Source organism: Danio rerio, chromosome 20 (assembly GCF_052040795.2).
Source record: "Danio rerio strain M-AB ecotype USA chromosome 20, GRCz13ab, whole genome shotgun sequence".
Taxonomy (NCBI): Eukaryota; Metazoa; Chordata; class Actinopteri; order Cypriniformes; family Danionidae; genus Danio; species Danio rerio.
In genome coordinates this window covers 1312926-1335000 of record NC_141040.1, presented here as the reverse complement: position 1 = coordinate 1335000, position 22075 = coordinate 1312926, and the positions used below count along the sequence as shown (strand labels likewise).

General features: G+C 38.1%; 3 protein-coding genes across 11 annotated transcripts in view; 1 reads left to right on the top strand and 2 right to left on the bottom strand.

Moving 5' to 3' along the window:
• Positions 1 to 43, bottom strand: part of lrp11 (low density lipoprotein receptor-related protein 11) — a 23140-nt gene extending 23097 nt beyond the window's left edge. The window contains 1 exon segment of the mRNA NM_001122874.1: positions 1 to 43. This exon segment is cut by the window's left edge and continues 1066 nt beyond it. The gene's annotated coding sequence lies outside the window, so the exon portion shown is untranslated.
• A 771-nt stretch (positions 44 to 814) lies between these two features.
• On the bottom strand, positions 815 to 5703 carry hsd3b2 (hydroxy-delta-5-steroid dehydrogenase, 3 beta- and steroid delta-isomerase 2). 5 transcript variants are annotated; one of them, XM_087296441.1, is made up of 5 exons: positions 5606 to 5703; positions 4277 to 4448; positions 3134 to 3298; positions 2528 to 2964; positions 815 to 2442 (listed from the first exon to the last, which is right to left on the bottom strand). In XM_087296441.1, exons 2-5 carry the CDS (start codon positions 4425 to 4427, stop codon positions 2344 to 2346), a joined length of 852 nt encoding a protein of 283 aa, XP_087152567.1. In that variant the 5' UTR covers positions 4428 to 4448; positions 5606 to 5703; the 3' UTR covers positions 815 to 2343.
• Positions 5704 to 9416: 3713 nt separating this feature from the next.
• The window catches only part of lats1 (large tumor suppressor kinase 1), a 777671-nt gene continuing 765012 nt past the window's right edge, over positions 9417 to 22075 (top strand). For 4 of the 5 annotated variants that reach the window (XR_015517620.2, XR_015517621.2, XM_087296798.2 and 1 more), the window contains exons 1-4: positions 9417 to 9573; positions 12739 to 13170; positions 18185 to 18275; positions 20185 to 21369. Coding sequence is in view for 3 of the 5 variants with exons in the window: in XM_087296798.2 (XP_087152924.1) it covers positions 12814 to 13170; positions 18185 to 18275; positions 20185 to 21369 (1633 nt within the window). In the remaining 2 variants the exon portion in view is untranslated. 5 annotated transcript variants of the gene reach the window in all.

Sequence of the window (22075 nt, the reverse complement as noted above, 5' to 3'; positions counted from 1 at the left end):
TTTTCTGCTGGAGATATTGTTGTCCTAAAAACAAACAAAAGATATACACAAATAAAAATAAATCTTACACCATAAAGTGGTACGGTTCGCTTTTAGGTACCCTTTGATGGTGGAAACGACAACAAAAGCGTAGCGAACGGTACCACTCAGTGGAAACGGGCCACAACACAAACAATATAGCATCGGGGGGAAAAAAAGCAGAAATAAACTGGGACTCAAGAGTTCACACTTAGCTGATGATTGTTTATAAAGCATGTTTGGCATGCTGTCCTGGGAGAGAGCCCTGAGCTCATAAGATCCTCAAGACCAGGGCTCCCTCCCATTTGCAAGGCGAGAGAGGAGTTTGAGCTCAGGTAGATGTGGAGAACTTCCCTGCTGTAGTAGCTAATGAACAGATAGTGATCGCTCTTAAGAGATAACTACTGACTAGGAGCATGTCTATGGTGCTGGATTAGTCAATTAACTTAAGCTGCATGTTTTTGGATGGTGGGAGGAACCCGGGAAACCCACATGAGCACGGGGAGAATGTGTGAACTCCGCACAGAAACGTTGGCTGGCTTGGCAAGGACTAGAACCAGTGACGTTCTTGCTGTGAGGCAACAGACCATCTAGGAAAGGAGGAGGAGTAGGAGTGGATTCTTCCAAACGAAGATGGCTGTGATATGGAGCTTAGGGTATTTATAGTGGCTTGGGAATCGTCTGATTGGTCAATCATAGATTGGATAATGCAGCACCGGCTGTGATCAATCGTAAGCATGTTATCCTCTCCAAATTATTTTATAAACTTCACAAAATAAAAACATGAGTCACAAAATACGGTAGACAGATAATTTTATGGATATTGTTTGACAGTGTACATTATCACAATATATTGTATTATTAATTATTGGCACGTTTAACCAACAAGGAGCCACAAAATGCCAGAACCAGAGTTCGCACAGGCCATGGAGCTTTAAAAGTTCTCCTCCAGACATTGACACGTCACATATTTGTTTCCAAGACCTCGATCATCAGGGATTATATGTTTTATCTTGTTCTAATTTCAATCTGCATTTATTAAGATTTTCTGCTTTACCAGATTTTTTCAGTCATGCTGATCCACACCAGTTACACTGCAAAACGTGCTTTTCTCACTGAAAGGTTTAATTCTTAAATCAAGAAGCATTTTCCCAAACAAGCAGAACATTTCAGAAATAATGAGTCCAAATGAAAATAATCTGCCAATAAGCTAAATCATCTGGTTTTTACTTCCTTTAGAAATTAAATTATTTTCCTCAGTGGCGCAACAAGGGGGTATGCAGTATATGCGGCGCATAGGGGCGCCACACATGGGGGGGGGCGCCGTTGTGCCAAAACTATTTTTTAAAATTATCCTTATTAAAAGTTTCAAATAATAAAAATAAATAAATATGTTTTGTTAAAAAACATTATTTTGCATTTTAAACGAATATAATATTGTTATTGTTTAATTCAAAATCATTTAACACAATAACATGCAGTCCCACAGCCGAAAGTGTTCATGTAGATGTAACTGTTTAGATTTGCTTTTGTTTTTATCAAAATAAACTGTCAAATCATACATAATGTCAAAAGTTATAAGATTAATCTGAAAATTTGTCTTCATTTATTATTAATTAATTAATATAAAATAAGAGGGATCACACAAAATTTGAACCCGCATACCCCTCAGTAAATGTGTAGTTGCGCCCCTGATTTTCCTCACCTATCGGCAGATTGATTAGCTTGTTTTGAAGGAAGAACTCACTTCATTATGACTTCCTATTCCTGAAAACAAGACAATATTTTTGCTCATCTAGAAAATGCAATTTGATTTAAGACTTTAGATATTTGGACTTGAAACAATTACTGTCTGGCTTTCAAGTCTAAATATTTAAAAACGCTTAAATCAAGAGGCATTTTCTAGACAAGCAAAAAAATAAGCCAAAAGGGGTGAATAATCTTATTTTCAGTGTGAGGTGGGATTATTGTACGAACACCACCAGCAGATTATTTAGCTTCAACACACAAACTCTGAACACACCACCATGTTTACATGCCCATATATGCTTTTCGATTTTATAGAGATGTGTTTTAGAAACAAGGAAAAACTGAGCACGTTTTGCAGGGTAGTCTTAATCATAACCATCACGAGCGCTCAAGTCTTGTTAGCCAATCGTCTTTCAGCTGGTAACACAGACGCCAGCCAATCAGTAGTGCTCCTGCGTGCCTCCTCCCAGTCATACCGAGGACTGTACCCGAACTCCCTGCAAGCCTTTTGATAGGAGAAACTAAAAGGGGTGTTCACCATGGTCACTAGCTGCCTATTTAGGGGTGGAGTGAATCTCAGGACCGGTCGGAGCACGGCCTGCAGGATCTCCATGAAGAACGCCAGAAGATACAGCAGAAAGATGGGCAGAATGGGCTTGTTTTGGATGCTAAATCCTAAAGGTGACATGAGAGCATGGGTTAAGTCACAATAGCTGATGTGCGGCGTGTCGTCTGAGACGTAATAGAAGTTTCCCCCCACCACCGCTCTTTTCTCCGGGTCTCTGAGCGCCCGTCCTGCTTGGAGATGTGCCAGGGCGGCGTTTCCTACATACACCGGATTGACTTTTGCGCTCTGCTGTGAGAGTCGATGCTGCACGTTTCCACTGCGGATCGCATCTCTGAGTTTGATTAAAGTAAACCTGCAACCCGGCCCGTAGATGAACATGGGCCTGAGAGCGCAGGTCGCCAGATGTCCTCCGTCCCGCAGCAGCTCTCCATTGGCCTGAAGGCAGATCTGCTCCGCCTCCAGCTTGGTTTTGCTGTAGTTGCTGATAGGATAAGAGGAGTAAGGCGTGTCCTCGTGGCCGTTGATGATGGGGTCACCGCTGTGATTGGGACCTGCTACCTCAATGCTGCTGGTGTATATAAAGGAGGACACGCTTTGTTGGATGCAGGTCTCCAGCAGGAGCCGTGTCGCTGTCGTAGGAAGACAAACAATAGAAACACACTGTAAGAATGCTGGGATGCACACAATCCCTTCATGTTTTCCCAACACAAATCGATTAAGTTAACTTCATCATTTTCACAAATTTAAGTTGCAGGTGTTAGGATTAAAGCTTCTTTTATACACACACGAAACCCTTACCTTTAACATTAACTGCATGTAATTCACTGTATTCAACGGCTCCATTGTAATCAATGAGAGACGCGGTGTGGAAAACCAGAGTTGCTCCTTTACAAGCTCTTCTCAGCAGCTCTCGGTCTCGGATATCCCCCTCAATAACACTCACTTTAGTCTCTCCACGGCCATCTGAGCACACAGAGCAGCGGCACATTCACTTGCATGCATTTTTGGGCTTTATTGGTCGCTTAAAAGGCTATTAGAAGAAATTATGTTGGCTTTTGTGTTGTTTGTTTAATATAGATGCATGTCAGTGAACCGAGCTCATACATTTAATTCAATTAGTTCATGATTCAAACTTATTTTCAGTGTTTTTATGGATAATGATTGGATTCTGACATGCAGTAAACCATGATGGGCTCCACTAAGGTGAAAATAAATAATTTAGGTCAAGAATTGTGTTTTAATATGGGCTATTTCAACAAAAGATGAACAAAGACAGCCTCCTTGAAGCGATGGCAGTTGTTTTATATGATATAAATGATAAATTTTGCAGAACAGATTTTGTTTTCTGTATCCCTGCTGAAAAAAAACTGCTTAAACCAGCCTAGGCTGGTTTAAACTGGTTGACAAGCCTGGTTTTAGAGGGGTTTTGGCCACTTCCAGGCTGGTTTCCAACCATTTCCAGCCTGCCCTTAGCTGGTCAGGCTGGAAAATGACCAGTTAAAACCAGCTTGACCAGCCTGGTTTAAGCTGGACATAGCTGTTTTTGGCTGGGATCCCAGCTTGGCTAGGCTGGTCAAGCTGGTTTTAGCTGGTCATTTTTTCAGCCTGACCAGCAAAGACCAGGCTGGAAACCATCCAGGAAGTAGCCAAAAAAAAACTCTAAAACCAGCCTGGTTGACCAGCTAAAACCAGCCAACCAGCCTAGGCTGTTTTTTTCAGTAGGCATATCCTTCATTTTCAGGCATTAGTGTCTATTAAATACACACTATAGTTTAATTGGACTTTTAGGCTGTATGTCGAAACAAACACCTAATATAGACTAAAGTCTCTCTTTTAGGAAGAATGCCAACAAACAGAAGATGAGAGCACAAAACTAATAAAGATTAAAGAACTAATAACAGGATTGATATTGCAGAGCGTGTAATGTTCATGTCCACTAACCCTCAAGCGTCTGTATGAGCTCTGAGCGGATGTTTCTGTCCAGCAGTCGGATCTCAGACAGATTCTCCTCTTCCAGCAACAGTCGGACCAGCTTTTCTCCTAGAAACCCGCAGGCTCCCGTCACCACACACACCTCTCCTGACAGAGCCATGTAGAGCGCTGCGTTAAAAGCCTTCCAGAAAACACAGACATGAGAGAGGAGATTTTAGGAAACACAAACTCAGAATAAAACTGTTGGTCATTTTAATTTAAAGGGTTAGTTCACTCAAAAAAAATAAGATTTACTCACTACATACTCCAAACCATTAGGAGATTCTTTTGTTGAACACAAAAGAAGATACTTTGAAACATGTTAGAAACCTGTAGCCATTGACTTCAATAGAAGGAAAAACAAACCCTGTGGAAGACAAGTTACAGGTTTCCAACATATTTCAGGGAATCTTCTTTTGTGCTCAACAGAAATGTTTGATACAAGCAAAGAGTGAATAGATGAAATATTTCTCTTGTTTTTTAGATTTATTATTTCTATTAATCTATATTATATTATTAGTTATAAGGTTATTGTTGTGCAGAAGACTAATCCAAATGCAGTTCTGAGATCAGCTTGTGTACTAGTCTAGTACACAAGTGACTGACAGAAAACATTATTAGTTTTATTAAACATTATTAAAGTACCCTGAACTGGAATAATAAAGTTAAATTCTCTACAAACTAACATATTAAGATTCATTTATATAACTTGCATTCAAAAAAACTACAAACTACTCATTTTAAATGAGCTGAAACATTACAACTCTTGAGTTGTTTAACAGCTTAAGTTACTTATTTTATTTTCAAATCACTTACATTTGGAAAAACTAATAAGTTAACCTTAATTCCTTTATGTTGTCCTAACACAAACTGAGCGGAAGCCAGCATTTTTACAGTGCAAGTAAAGTAAACAGTATAATAGTAATATTCACATTAACGAGGTTTATTTTGGTTCAAAACAAAAATCACAATGAAAATGTCATAATTAAACCAGTAAGTTGCACCAGTGATCCAGTGTTTTTGTTTTTTATTGCATGAAATGTAAAATAAGTGTGGTTAATTACTATAACTGAAGCAAAATTAAGACTGTTATATTGACTCAACTAATCTAAATTGCATTGATTAAAGTAGCTGAAACAAACATTGTTAGCCTACTCAAACGCATCTTAACTCAGTTATTGGCATATAAAAATGTAACTAAAGCGAACACGTCACTTGTTTAATGTTACCTAAAATTGGCAGCCAATTGTAAAAATAGTATGACGTAAACAATGGGTTTAAAAGGCACAACTACAATACCCGTGTCGAGTCCTCGGAGATGCTGAATAATCCGCAGACTGGGGTGTTTTTAAGGTTTGTTTTCTGTCAGATACAGCCTCGATGTCCTGAGACGATGTGCGACACTGCGGGTCGAGTCTGCTCTTTTATATGGTCCTGTTTGACCAAACAGCCGTTAAAATCAGCAGAGTAGATTAAATGTATTGATGGCGTCACGTGTTGTCGAACAGACATCAGGGCCAGTATGGGTCATCAGGGAGATTCGAGACAATGCGGTGTCGAAACTCCATTAGCATACAAAACACCGCCGCGACGACAGGCAAAACTTCATTTACACTAGTAAACTATTTAAAACTATTAAAAGGGATGAACCCAGGTACACCCATACGAACATTAACTATGTTTTTGCTGTAGTAAAACCAAAGTAGCTACGAAATCAAGTAGCCCAGGGTCCGGTTTTTCTAAAGTAATCCACTATTTTGGATAAGGGATTGGATCAAATCTTGAAAATGGGTTTTTCAAAAGAAAAAACGGATTACATAATCGGATTAGATCACGTAATCCAATCTTGGTTTTGATCCGAATCAAACCTTTAGTTTGGGTTTTTCAGATCTTTTTTTTTTTTGTAGGATCTGGATCACTTTGATCCAAAAAATCTGGATTAAACTGATCCCATCAGAAGGGTGGATTCAGAGTGGATTTCATGCCCAAAATGTAATGAAAACTTACAAAATTCATCAAATAATGCTATATTTAGATCATGCAGTATCTTACAAGATATCCTATTTATTCGTAAGGATTTAATTGTATTTGTTCCTCCGCCAGGCTACAGTAGGCTTTAACGTATTCAGCCTCTCAGTATAGGCCTACAGCAAAGTAGAAAGAGTTTGGCCCCATAAAATAATTCCCCAAACAGCTGTCAAAAATTGACCAAAAGCAATCAATTTTATTCGGTCTCTAATTGATATCTATATATTTAATCTATATATTCATCACAATGAAAAATATTTTAGTTTTCAGAATATTTATTAGTGATGCATGCAATGATTACAGAATAACTAGAAAAAAAAACGAAAAATGCAAAGAATGGCAATCGCTGATTTTTAAAATCACTTTCAACATATGCAAAAAAAGACTGAAAGAGCAGAAGCACAGCTCAGGAGGTTTTGACATTAAGTCTTTTTTTAAATTCAGTACATCTATATTTGAAACTTGTTATAAATATCCTCAATGTAGTGTTTGTGTTGTAGATCTCAGATGAGTTGTCTGCTGGAGGAGGATGGGGTGGGGTTTTTCTTGTTTTTAGTTTTTTTCAAATGTGTGTGTTTTCATTTCAAATAAAAATGAAGTTATATTGGCCCCAAGGTGCCTATTCTATTAGCTGCTCTTTACATATCTATAGTTCTACATTGTGATGTCCTGTTTGAGCGCTGGTTATCCAGATTTAGTGATCCTGAAAAGTTCCTATCCGGATCAGATTGATCCAATCCGATGTTGCTTTAAAAAAACTGGCTCAAAAAGTAAGCTGGATTACGTCATCACGGATGGCAAAAATAGGATTACTAAATCCAGATAAATTTGATCCGGATTAAACCTTTTGAAAAACCGGGCCCAGGGGCGCAACTGCACATTTACTGATAGGTATGCAGGTTCTAGTTTTGAAACCGAACACAACTGAAATAGTATGAAGTATAAAAGTATAATTACACTACGCCTGTTAAGTCACAAAGAATTACTTCTCATCCCAACCCAAATTTCTTCTCAATTTAATTTTCCCCACTAAATGATTGTGACACCTTGACATGCCTTGCTTCTGTACTTTTTGCACATTTGTGAAAACAAAATGATTTATAAGGGAGTCAAAGGGCAAAAGAACATAAGAATGCAATCACTTCCCACATGCGAGGTTTTGCATTAACAATTGACTGAAACTGCTATTACACATCTTACAAAGTGGAAACAAAGACTTTAAAATGTACTGTGTAAAAAATAAACAGAGAAAACCTGCCTGAAATGTTCTGTTTTATCAAAATGTTATGGGCAAACTTTTTTGTAAACTAAAATAGTTTTGAGCAAAAAAGGCCTGATGTATTAATATGATGCAAAATCAAGATCTAGATGGCAGGAGTCACCAACCTTTTGGAAACTGAGAGCTACTTCTTGGGTATCGTTTAATGTGAAGGGCTACCAGTTTGATACACACTTCCTAATAACAAATTTGCTCAATTATTATTAATAATAATTATATAATAATAGATAATATTATTATAATAGATATTCATCTATGTGAAGGCACTGATCATGTTAATGATTTCTCACAATAGTTGTCAACATTGATTGGAAACAGATAAATATCAATATGCAACAGTTCACTTGTCTGAAATTGTTTTTAAAGTTTTTTAAATATATAACTTTATGTCATTTTCAATTTTACACCAATGCGAGTGTGATTTAAAAGGAATACTGTAGCTTCAAAAAACATTAGATGCAGCTTACTGGTATGTGGTGCTATGGTAAGCTCATTTTAAAACAGGCCCACAGGCAATCATGTGATCCTCGCGGGCACCATGTTGGTGAATTCTGCTATATGGTATAAAAATGGATCTTTATAGAAGGATTAATAAACATTTCAGTTCCAAAAATTGTGAAAATTTAGTCAGCTTTAACAGGGTTAAGAATCATTATAATCAATTATATGAAATTCATATAGGGGAATTTTTTATCCAGATATAATTTTCTATTTTATCTGAAATATATTAAAGTTTGCATTTACATAAGCATACGTCTTGTGTGATCCCTCTTATTTTGGCAAATAAATTAATTAATAATAAATAATAATAAATTAATGACATTTTCCAGAAGAATTATAACGTTTGACCTTAACCGTACTGTATGCTTGATTTGACTGTTTATTTTGACACAATTACATCTACATAAACACTTTACACTTGGCTGTGTTACTGCATGTTATTTTTTTTAATGATTTTTATTTAAAATGTGTGTGCCAACGTATGCAACTATAACTGGTATATTTTTTATTTAATAAAATACAATATTTTACTCGTATAAAATGCTAAATGATTTTTTAAAACAAAACATATTTATCTTTATTATTTAAAACTTGCAATAAGTATAATTTCAAAAATCATTCTGAAAAGATGAATCCACTGTGTCACCTGATTGGAATACAGGTTTATTTACAAACAAAAAAACAACAATAAAAACCCTGAGCAACACATTAAATAATGTTTGTAGTATTGTCAGCAATAAAACATAAGTCAAAGTCAATTAAGAAATCAATACTTCGTTTTAAAAAGATGAATCCACTGTGTCACCTCATTGGAATACAGATTTATTTACAAAAAAAAAAAAACAACAATAAAAATCCCAAGGAACACATTAAATAATGTTTGTAGTATTGTCGGCAATAAAACACAAGTCAAAGTAAATTAAGAAATCACTACTTTTTTATTTGCGTTTTCCAAACGGTCTCAACTCTTTCTGATCTTTAAAATATGAATATTTATGTTACCACAGTATTTTCAAAGCTGTGCTTGTCTGCTGTTTCTGACGGCGCTTGCTCTTAAATGTTCTTTCATCCAATGTACAACTAATTTTAAGTGCTGTGTAACAGGGAGTATCTTTAACAAATCTACATTTGTGTATATAAAACTGCTACAATCAACATATTATTGCATAAAAACTCTTGTTATGCAACTGTGTCCGTATAATAAAGCTGCAGGCGCCCAGAGGGGTCCCGGGCCTCAAGACGGCTCCTCAGGGGGCGGGGCTTAACACCAACATCCGGGCTCCTGTGACGCGCATGACAGCCGTTGTAAAACTCAAGACGACAGTAAATACCAAAGAGAAGCAGGCGGTGCGTCAACAAACACACGTATCTGTCAGACTCCGAGCAGGAGTTATTGATTATCGAAAAGCACGGAGAGAAACACACCAGTACAAGCGTCATGCCGAGCTCGCATTAGCAGGTAGGCGGATGTAGTTCGTCTTATTATTCGGTATGTGGTAGCGGTATGCTATCGCCTCAGCTTTAGGCCTCAGTCACCTGTTGGAGCGATTCATAAATGATTTATCAGGTTTAAAGGGATTTTATATGGTGTGAATGATGGTTGGGGGGTTTAAAGGTGTTGTGTGGCGATAGTAAGTGTCTAAGTGAGCTAACGTTAGCAGTGTGTGAAACTACTGGACGCTGGGACTGTGTTTCAAAAACCTGTTGAGGTGCCTACTTAGTGATGCTGTCTAGGTGAGGATGGGGACTCGTGCTTAAAGGGATTTTTCATGTAAAAAGTTATCATTTATTCATTATTTAAGTTAATTTACCGCAAGCGGTTCCAATTCTGTTCAATATAAAATATTTATTTTAAAGAATGTTGGAAACCTGTAACCATTGACTAGTAGGGAAAACAAAAACTATGGGAGTCAATGGTTACAGGTTTCCAACTTTCTTCAATGTTGATCTTTTGTGTTCAATGGAATAAACAAACACAGGTTTGAAACAAATGAATGGAAAGTAAATAATGACACATTTATAATTTTTGGCTTAATTATCCCTTTACAATAACCCGTTTTTCACAACAGTAACTGCTTTTGGTCACTCAGTTGGCTATTTATTTATAGTCTGCATTGTTTATGGTCTAGTAAGCTTTAGAAAAGCAGGATCTAAACCGTGAGCTATTAACATAACTAAAAAAACAGTAAAATCTAGAAAAAGAAACGCAATGCATGCAGCATACTAGGCTTAATTTTCTTAACTTTTTTATTATTTGATTATGCAATATTTTTTTTATTTTAAATAAAAATACTTATTGATTATGCAATATTAGAAATAATGTTTATAGCAGATAAAGTTCTCCCTAAAACCCACTCTGCTTCTGAAATGTTTCCATAAGGATGTAGGCTTTCAAGATTATTAATCAGTGATCACATTTAAAGATCTTTGACATTATATATTTTTTGTCAGTGTTGTTGTTAGTTGTAGGAGGACAATCCCATGCTAATGTCATTCTTGCCATGGAAAAAACATACACCGTTTCAGGTTTTTTTTGGGGTAAGCAAGCATTTTACAGTACTTTAGAAATACCCAAAATTGCATGTGTCAATGTTTTCAAACTATTCAATTTGATTTACCGAAGTCACACAAGTGGCAATTTCACATCTGTCACATTTATAATGACACTTTTTCCTCATAAATATTAAAAATAATAAATTAAATAAAATCTATATTTTTTGTTTTATCGAGCGCCAACTCTTATCCTTTTGATTATTATTGTTTTTTTGGGTTGTGCAGATTAATTGGTTTAAGTGTCTTCCTTACATCCTTACAATAACATATATTTAAATTAATGCAGTTTAATTTATTCATTTAAAAGTTCTTCATGTTTTTATGCAAAGTTAACATTAACTAATAACTATTTAGCAATATGGTTTAATTGTCTTCATTACATCCTTACAATAACATTTGTTTAAAAGTTCTCCATGTTTTCATGCTTTAATGCATACATTTATAAATGTTGTTTTGTGTAGCTTTTAAAACTTTGAGGCATTCTGATTGTCTTCAATTAATTATTTTTTGCTATTTCTCATTGCTATAATATTTTTTGTTCATGCTACATTGGATTTGTGAAAAATATTCTGTTTTGCTTTGATTTTCAGAAGACTTGTAGATGAGTATCTCATTGTGAGTGTCGATTAAAAAAATTACATCAAAATATAGCGTTTTGTAATGTTGGTGTAGTTACATTGAAAATAAAAATTAACCTTGATTAAGACCTCAGAATTCAGAAGACATTTTATTGAACATTAGAAAACAAAATTACATTTAAAAAAATGTAATTATTTTGTGCAAAAATCCTGTTTATTATAGTTTTTTATAGTCTTTTTTTTAAAGAAAGGTTGGGCTAAAACATATATATATGTATATAACTAGAGTTTGCTTGTTTTGACACAATTTATTAAAATATGTGGCTGAGAAATAAGTTAATTTTAATTTTTAATTTGGCAAGTACAAAACATTTCACTGTTATTACAGAAAATTGTTAGCGTTTTGCCCTGTGATTGTCTGAAATTTGATTGATTTTGTCTTAAAAAGGTCTTAAAACATCTTAAATTTGACGAGATGAACCCAGTTTTTACCCAGACATTTAAAAAGAGTATATTTTAGAGCAGTAATCACAATACCCTGACACCGTGGTGTTTTTATCGAAGGTTATCAAACTTATACCAGCTTATACCATGCCCAGTCCCAATTGCGGTTGTGATTTTAAATCGTAACATTGTTTAATAGCAAATTATTATTTATTTTCTTGAGAATTAACTGATTATGAAAGGAGTCTAAGTGATATTTAAACTTGTATAATTGTCATATGATGTGTTGTTGTTATGCTTGTGTTTTTAGCGGTTTGTATGGATGTATTTATGTCACCAGTTTTCAAGACAATTTTTTGCTCTGCAAACAAACAAGCAATTAAAATTAACTCACTATTTATTTCCCCTCGAGTGTTCCAAAAGTTATAAGTTTATTAATTCTGATGAACACCAAAGAAGTTATTTTGAAGAAAGCTGGAAACTTGACATCATTAGTAGAAAAAAAAGCAAAAACCATGAAAGTCGATGGTTACAGGTTTCCAACATTTTTCAAATTTATTTACAGATTTACTTACAAAGGTTTGACAAAATTAGTGATTTAATTATTTTTAGATTTTTCTATTATTATTTGGGGCTGCACGGTGGCGCAGTGGGTAGCACGTTCGCCTCACAGCAAAAAGGTCGCTGGTTTAAGCCTTGGCTGGGTCAGTTGGCGTTTTCGTGTTGAGTTTGCATGTTCTCCCCATGTTGGAGTGGGTTTCCTCCGGGTGCTCCGGTTTCTCCAAAGACATGTGCTATAGGGGAATTGGGTAGGCTAAATTGTCCGTAGTGTATGTGTGTGTGTGTGTGAGTGGGTAAGGATGTTTCCCAGTGATGGGTTGCAACTGGAAGGGCATCCGCTGAGTAAAACATATGCTGGATAAGTTGGCGGTTCATTCCGCTGTGGCGACCCCTGATGAATAAAGAGACAAAGCCGACAAGAAAATGAATGAATGAATGACATTATTTGTTTATTTTTGTTGATGACCGCTCATCAGTGTTTCCTTCAGTTTGCAGTTGAAACAGACGCTGGATTCTGGACCGCTTCGCTCTTCACCGCCTTGGCACTTAACATATGCTTTTACATGAGGAGGGCCGAGAAACCCGAGGGATACAGACAAATGCGACCCAAGACGTTCCCTGCCAGCAACAACAGCGGCAACAGTCAGCAAATGCTGCAGGAGATCCGAGAGAGCCTGCGAAACCTCTCCCCGTCCTCCAATGCGTCCAAGCCAGAGCAGAGCTCAGGGAAGGGCCCGCCGGATGAGTCCCGACAGCAAGGGCGCAGCACCAACCCCAGAAACTCCCACCACCACAGAGCCCTGCAGGAGATCCGCAAATCCCTGCAGCCGTTTGCCCACGACAGCTCCTCCAGCGGAGACAACAGCTCCGCAGACAGCAGCAAACACACACTCCAGACGCAGGAGCCCGGCTTTGATGAGGTAATGCAGCTGGTTGAGTTTTAAAGGGGCAGTTCACGCAAACATGAAAATCTGCTAGGATGTCAATTTCCACAAATTTACCTGGAAGTGAGACTTGTCAAGCATGGTTTTACACAAATTCAAAATTGGTCCTCTGCTTTTAACCCATCCTAAGAGCATGCACACAAATACACAGTGAGCATTACTTCCAGAGGAATGGGAGTTGAACCTGCAACCTTTCGATTACAGCCTTTAGGGTAAGCATTTATTAAAACTATTTGTTATAATCAGAATTAATAAAAACTTGCAGAAACACTTTGATTGACATTCTTCCTTTGTACGTGTCATCAGAGGGGGAAAGCCCCGCCCACTAGTGAGTAGTGACCATGGCTGTTTCTCAATACCAAGTACGCAAAGTTCAGACTTGGAAGAACGAACTCCCGATGACAGAAATAGAAAGGCAGTGTACTTTATAGTGTCACTTACCTCACCATGGATTTATCGGTTTCACTGTACATTAACAATAAAATGATTTAATTGTATAAAGCACAGCCTTATAAATAATATTATATTAATATTTATAAAATAATCAATATTTTTTTTAATTTTAGAAAATGTAAACAAATCCATAAAAATGTAAAGTAAAATGTGTTATTATACACAGACTCATGTCTTTAATTATCAGATTTAATAAACTACAATGGACATTATACATGTATAAAGTACAAGATGTACACAATAAGAAATAAAGATAACGCAATTTTTAAACAAGGACAAACCTTGTAAAACATGGTAACATAATTAAAGACTATTATAAACCCTAGCAAAATAACACTGACAAAATAATTCACCTGAGAACAAATAATAAATATAGAGAGATGCTATCCAGTGGTATATCCGAGATAGACTGGCTGATTAAAGCAGCTTCTCGCTGACAGGCTGAGGGTCACGCCCCATTCACACGGGGCGACAGTGTTAACGCTTCCCATTCACTTTGAATAGGTGACGTCAGGCGCTGCCGAACTGCATTGTGGATCCGTCGGCGCCGCTTCAGAGGCGTTGCTCGCTGCAGAAGTTGGGACTAGCTCAAGCGCCGATGGAAGCGTCAGCCAATCAGATCGCTGTATGCAAATACACCAGCTAGACAGTGGCCTAATGCTGACTGAGTTTCATTGGCTGACGCTGCTATGACGATCGCTTCATCTCCAACTTCCGACACGCCTTCAGTCAAGCATTGTTGTTGAAGCCCCGTGTGAATGGGGCATCAGAGTCCGCATAAGCTGAGCCACATCGCCAAAGGCGCGCTATCTTTATAAACAAACTGTCGATTCGAGTTTAAAACAACTATATTATCGCCTGAAAAACTCTAAAAACTTTATTTGGTGACAACAGAGGAGTATTTTAAAAATCGTGCGGGTTTTCTTCTTCGCCATTAGCTTTCCCTGCTTGGGCTGCAATGCATTCTGGGATACCTGCGCTTCAAGTTCGCATAAAAGGGGCGGAATAAGTACACATGCGGGAATTTTATCTGTACTTGGCAAGATGTGAACTTTTGAATTGGAATAGTACTTCGGTAACGGTTGATGACGTTTCACAAGTACACGAGAACGAAAGTACAGACAAGAACGCATATTGAGAAACAGCCCATCTCGCCTTCATTAGCAAACACAGCCCTGAGTGAGAAGCAGCCGTTCACTATTAGAGTGTTTGAGCTGCTGAAGATAATGTCAGCGACTGAGAGGATTATAAATATGGAGTTTTAGATGAAGCACAAATGAGCACTGTAGTCTCTATAGACTGCCTTCTGCTGAGACGCTTCTTTTCACATTTTTGCATAAAATAGTTGCTGACATGGCATTAAATAAAAAATCTGTGCTGTGCTATGTAGGTCAATGGTTACAGGTTTCCACCTTTCTTTAGTATATCTTCCGTTGTGTTTAACACAAGAAGTCAAACACGTTTGGAACAAGTGAAAGATGGTTAAATGATGTCAGAATTTTCAGTTTTGAGTGAACTATCCCTTTAATCGGAGCCGAATGTACGGAAGTGAGCTGTTTTTGTGTCCTCTCAACCTTAAATGCGGCGTATCAATCATTTGTGTCAGGAATGTTCCCTCTGTCACTTTATAATTTGGATTATTTGAGGAATGACAGTCGTGGTATGTTGCCGGACCAGCTCTGGTTGTTGTAGTGAACTCGGTGACGTGTCATACTCTAATGCTGTGGGTGTGATGGTGGACATATTTTGTCAATATGATGATTTACTGCTCTGCATTTCTTGTGTAATTGCCAGATTTGCATATTGGTTGACAAAACAGATTTTGGTGTTTTTTGGCAGACATCTAGACCAAACTTTAAAGGTACAACATTTACGGTTTGTCATTAAAATAATAATAAAAAAAATACTAAAACAAATATTTTGCTGACTTGGGTACTGAATTATGCCAAAAGCTATACAGATTGTTCAAATCAAGAGGAATAGGGTATATGCGGAGCTAGTGTTTCTTCTCATACCGATAAACATCTGGTGAACGGTTAATGTGACTTGTTATCCATTTTATACGGTTCCTTTTACAGCATTGATGTTGTAATGTAATCAAAATATTTTCAGTTAAATAGATTTTGACATTCATTTAGTTGCTCAAGCGTAAAACGAGACAAAAAGTCGTTTACTTGCACGCTCCCGTCAGAATCGGCAGTATATCGCAGAAGCGTCATCGAATATACTGGGTTAAAATAAATGCTTATATTATTAAGACATGGCAGGGGGAAATGTAATTTAATGCAGTTCTTGTACAATCTGAGACCCACTTTATATCATATATCACTCAGCCAGTGGAGATCGCTTATTTTTAAAGAAAACAGACCTTAAACAAGCCAATTTTGCAATGCCGCACAGTTCACCGGAAGCGCTTAACCCAGGTTACTGGCAAATTAAAAGTCCTTTAGCATACTTCCGCATATACCCTATTATTCAATTAAATTCAGGTTTATTCGTATAGCGCTTTTACAATGTAGATTGTGTCAAAGCAGCTTCACATAAATCAGTTTTAACTAGTGAGATGGAGTGTCTCACTTGTACTACCATACTACAACTGTTAATAATAAGGGTTCCATCCATTAACATGATTCCGGTAGGATGATGAAACCACAACTCCCATGATTCCACACTCAGTCATGAAAATACACCTTTGATCATTGTGAATACACGCCCTCTAGAGAACAATATTACATTCTGTGGCTTGAATTAAACTTTCAGGTTCATTTCATGTTCTTTTATAAGTTATAGTCTGTTCTGAGCAGTTATGCCGCAATACTTAATATAATACAACTCGGTACGACGTTCATGTTTTAGTCTTGCATTTTATTTATCCTCCGAACTGGCTCTGTGCATGTTTGAATATATGTCCATGGCATGCACAATGTCCAGCAGTTATGGACACATTCACGTGAAAGTGATGTGTGCCACATGTACAGTGCTGCTTTAGTTTTTGTTTGTTTTAGTAATAGTATTTTATTTATTCGTTCTTTTGATTAGATATAGTTTTTTTATTTTATTTGACAGTGTCCTGTTTTTTACTGAATGTATATCAAATTGTACTGAAACTGTGACATTGAAACTGGGATTGATCTGCATCATTGCACCCATAATTCTAAGCCTTCCTTATTATACTGCTGTCTGGAACACTGGATTCTGATTGGCCAGTCGTGACATTCCAAGGTATGCTATTCCCAGATAACAACCGCTGAATGACACAGACTCATCCAGGAACTGAGAATCACCTTGACTGTCAGTGAATACGTTCACATCCATATACTTACATCCACTTTCATGTGTATCTGCTTGTCTGTCACGCTGCATTTTTAAAATTGTTTTTACCTGTTTAGTGCCGTCTTGTGTCTGAATAATGTGCAGGTTAGTGTATACTCCATCAGCTGTTTGCATTCTGTCAGTTTAACTTAGGAATTAATTAACTATTACAGCTCAGAACAATGGTTAGTGCCTAATTTTTATGTTTTGTGGCTTGAACCTGTTTAGTAAGGGGGATAAGTACATCCAAGTTGGATGTTTTTGCAGAATAAACTCTTCAGTTTTATATAACAGTGCTTTGCTTTGGGCTACTGATAAACCTGTTTGGGCTTTATTCTGCGATTAACATCATCTTGGATGTACTTTATTTCCAACGTAATGTGCAGTGCAACTGTCTTGATGTGACCGGCTGTTTGTTATCCCAATTGTTACAAAGTTATTTGCAGTCAAAAATGCATTGACATGAAATATTGATGTAAATGATATGACATGAGCATGTTCACTGATATGAGGGATGTTAAACAAGCACAGCAATGCATGCAATCCATTGCATAAACATTTGACAGCAGCGTGCCATTAATAACAGGAAAGTGTTCTGTGGAACCCTGACATAATGAAACAACATTGCACTAATGCAAATTAAATGCTCGGGAGCTCACAGCTTTCACACAGCATTTTTCATTTTGCATATAAATGCCATGTAATGAATCCCAATTTGTTAATTTCAAAATTATTTACGGATAATGTACATTTAGAAAGTTATAACAGAAGAAAGCCCTACAGGCTTATTGGCACAAAGCAGAGGACTGTTGTAAAAGACTGAATGTTTTTTTTTCTGTGAAAACAACTTCCTGAAAAACATTAAAACTGTAATAGTTATTAATTCTTCAATTAAACACATGAATGTGGATGTTAGTTAATGCATGTGAGCATTTTCACTGGTCAGGGTGATTCTCACTTCCAGAATGAGTCCTTGTTATTCGGCATTTGTTATCTGGGAATAACATGCCTTGGAATGTCACGACTGACCCATCAGAATCCAGTATTCTAGACAGCCGTGTAATAATGATTTAACATGGGCTTAATTTTATATTCCGAACAGCTCAACGTGTTTGCGTTATTATAATGAATAAAGCGTATGATTGTCATGTTTCAGACACTTTTCAAAAATGTTATCAATGCAATGTGGTGTCCTTTAATCTTCATCATCTGTGTGTTTTTACAGGAGCTGATGGTCAACAGGATAAACTTCCAGGAGGCTGTGAGGGAGCAGATCCCTTCGGCACGTCCTGTGAACACGGCCATAAAACAAGCGGGTAGGCATTATTAATAGCAGTGTTATAACAGCAGTAACTAGTTAGTGTCATTAAATGACAAGTTCAGAGAGCCAGAGTAATTGTAAATGTCTCTTTTTTTTATTATTATTTTACGAAAAAACTGTACAAAAGCACGCAAATCTCTCTTAAATGGGTGCTCAGCCAAAACCACAAAAAGTGCAAATTTAATGTAAATCAAAGGCGGCAACACCAAGGCTCCAAAAATACTAATTTATTTAATTAATTTTTAATTTAATTAAATTGTATTTTTGGAGCCTTGGTGTTGCCGCCTTTGATTTACATATTATTATTTTACGCAAATCAGGATCAACATAATGCTGGACTCCCAGCCACAAAGTTTTTGCCACTTAAACACATTTTGCATTGGTCAAATATTGTCTTATTTAAAAAGTCTAACAATAAATGTAATTAAATGCATGAGCAGTGCTTGAGCATCTCTTTGGGTCTGTCGGTGGCCATGACGTGTAATCCTCAATGCAGGAAAAACCCTGCTAATATATTTGGAGAGTAACTAGATGTTTTAACTAAAGAAGTCACTTTATCGAAGGAGTGAAATATACTTTGATACACGTTTAACATTCTTAAGCGTTAATTTTGTAAATAAAGCTAAAAGAATTATGAATTTAGTTAGTATTCTGTATGTTTTTAGCTTAAATTAACATGTTGCTAGCCTGAATTAGCATATTGTTAGCAATTAAATAACTTCTTAAATAATGAAGTTACTTTTTAGACAACATATTTAGAATGTATTTTAAAAACTATTTTAATAATGTAATTAGTTAGTGTTTTTGAAGTAACCTACCCAACACTGATTACTAGCAGCCACAGAATCTGATATATTCATTCATTCTCTATTGATAGAAATTTTCAATTCAGTTAAACTCATCTTTATTTCTCTCGCGCTTTTACAATGTATATTGTGTCAAATCAGCCGAACACAGAAGTTCTAGTAAACTGAAGCTGTGTCAGTCCAGTTTTCAGAGTTCAGTTCAGTGTAGTTTAATGTTCACTGCTGAAAGTCCAAACACTGAAGAGCAAATCCATCCATAAAGTATGTGATTGGTTGTTGTCTGCTCGGGGTAGCAGTATGATACTATGGGGTCAGACTACAGTACAGTAGTTTATTAACCTGCTTGTTGTCTGCTGCACCTGACCTTAAACCAAAAACACTTCCTTAACACGTGATTGATTAGTAATTTAGACAACCCAACCCAGTGTTATTGCATAGAAGTATTCCAGGCATACCAAAAATGTGCACGCTTAATGTAGTTCTGGATTATGATTTGAGTTCGAGCACATCTGAAGGAGAGAGGATACTGTCTTATTGCAGACTCGCATAATTGATCCAAATTAACTGTATGCACGCTGCACCCATTCTTCATTCTTATAAAAATGATGGCAAGATTGATCTCGCAGTGTGTGTTGTGCTTGTAAACAGTGTCTGGTAATGTTGTATTAACCTGAGGGAAGGCATTCAAAATCCACAGCTTGCTAGTTAACTAGAGGAACATTGGGTCAAATACAGTTGAAGGCAAAAAAGATTAACTAATGTTTTTAATAAGAAGTTTGACTAATGATAAGAAATTCACTAATTTTGTGTGTTTTTGTCATGATGACCGTGTAAAACATTTTACCAATTCATTTGCATAGTGCTAATATTCTGCTTGAAGTGCCTTTTTTGTCATGTATTATTATTTTTTGATTTAGGAAAATCAAAAGGACAGATTGACAGAATACTTGACTTAACATTATGTCAATAAACACTAGAAATTGCTGTGTACAATTTTAAGTCTATATCGCCCATCCCTACTCTGAACTCTCTCTAAATAAAATCTTGTTAACATGTTTTTCAAAGTATCTTGCTGATGTGTGGCTGTGTCCTCTGTAGGTCCACCCCAAATTCAACAGCCATTGTTGCGGCGGCAAAGCTGGAAGGGTTCAAAAGAGTCTCTGGCCCCACAGCGACACAGCGCTTTAATTAATGATGTCCTCATTTATCGCCCCAGCAGCCCTGGGCCTCAAAGTGACCTCTCTCGGCCTGCCACATTCCCTCAAAATCTGGCATCTGCCTCCAGCGGCCAGCGAGTGAACGCTCCCCTGTCCCGGCAGGTGCGCAGCATCACTCCTCCTCCGTCTTCATGGGACTCCAATCCCTCAACCAAGCGCTATTCTGGGAACTTGGATTACCTGGTGCCCCGGATCTCCCCAGTGCCCCAAGGCCCTCGAGGTGATGGCTATATAAACCCTCAGTCCCAAAATCAGCGCGGGCTCAGCCCGGTGCCGGTGGGTCGGCAGCCCATCATCATGCAGAACTCTAACAGCAACAAGTTTAACTTCCCACCATCCTGGCCTCAGAACGGCAGCATGCAAAACGAATACATGGGCATGAACAGTGGTGCCCGGCAGCCACCGCCACCTCCCTATTCCATGCACCAAACCAACAGGCAGAGCCCCACAGCCCAGCAGATGCAGTCCAGCGCTCTTACTGCACCTCCAAACGGAGCCAGCCTCCCTCAGAGCATGCTGGTGCCCAACCGCAACAGCCACAACCTGGACATGTACAACCTTGGAGTAATACGGCCGCCAGTGCAGCAGGCTCAGACGCCCCCCGGCCAGGACACCTCCTCATCATGGACGCACAGCGTCCCAGGACGCTCCAACTCTTTCACAAGTGCACCAAACAATCGACGCCAGTGTCCCAACTCACAGCTCTCTGCCACCACAGTCACCACAGTAACCCAGGCGCCCATCTTGCAGCCTGTCAAGAGCATGCGTGTGCAGAAGCCGGAGCTGCACACCGCTGTGGCCCCTGCGCACCCGCCCTGGCTGCAGCCACCTCCGCCCACTGCTTACCAAGAGCCGCCCACGCCCCCTGCACCCGCTGCTGAAGTCCCGAGCTACCAGGGCCCACCGCCTCCCTATCCCAAACACCTGCTCCAGCAGCAGCAGCCGCCACCAGGGTACGACTCCAGCCCCGCACTAAAGCCCTGCAGTAAAGAAGGGGACGCGGCAGACAACGAAAACGACACAGACAGCACCTGCTCCAGCGAGAGGGCCGAGGGCTCGGAGGAAGGTGAGCAATAGTTTCTGACTGCATCATGTCAGACTGAAACACACAGACTTTCAAGTAAACTCACCCAGAGTCTGATATCATCCATCCGTGACACTTTCACTATCCTGGGTTCTGACATGATACCTCATGTTAAACATAAACAAACTGTAGCTTTAATTTGACTCACAGCGTGCCTCGATAGTTAAACCAGAAAAAGCTGTTTTGACATTTCCCCACTCTGGTATTAATGGTCATCATAGGCCCGGTTTCAGAAAGGAGGTTAAGTGAAACCTCAGAGTATGTTAACCCTGAAGCGAGAGAAACTCTGGGTTTTCCATTACAAAATATCAGGTTTGCCAAACTGGTGAAAGCAGGGTAAGTCAAGCCTGTTTCTGAAAGAGAGGTTACTTTTACTCTGAGTCAGTTATCAAGGTAACTTAGGGTGCTTTCACACCTATACTTTTGTTTGGGAACCTGTCTCGTTCGCCCAGTTAGCATGGTTCGTTTGGCATATGTGAAACCACCAATCGTGCTCGGATCTGCGCCAAAACAATCGCTATGAGATCGCTTGAATGAGGTGGTCTCGGCTTGATTGAAACAAACTCTGGAGCAGATCAATTGTAGTGAGAAAGCAATACGATCTGAGCCCTGTTAACTACAGTGTATTATGGATAAGTAATAGGCGTACGGCTATTTGAAGAGAGAATTATTAGTAGAGCGGGAAGTT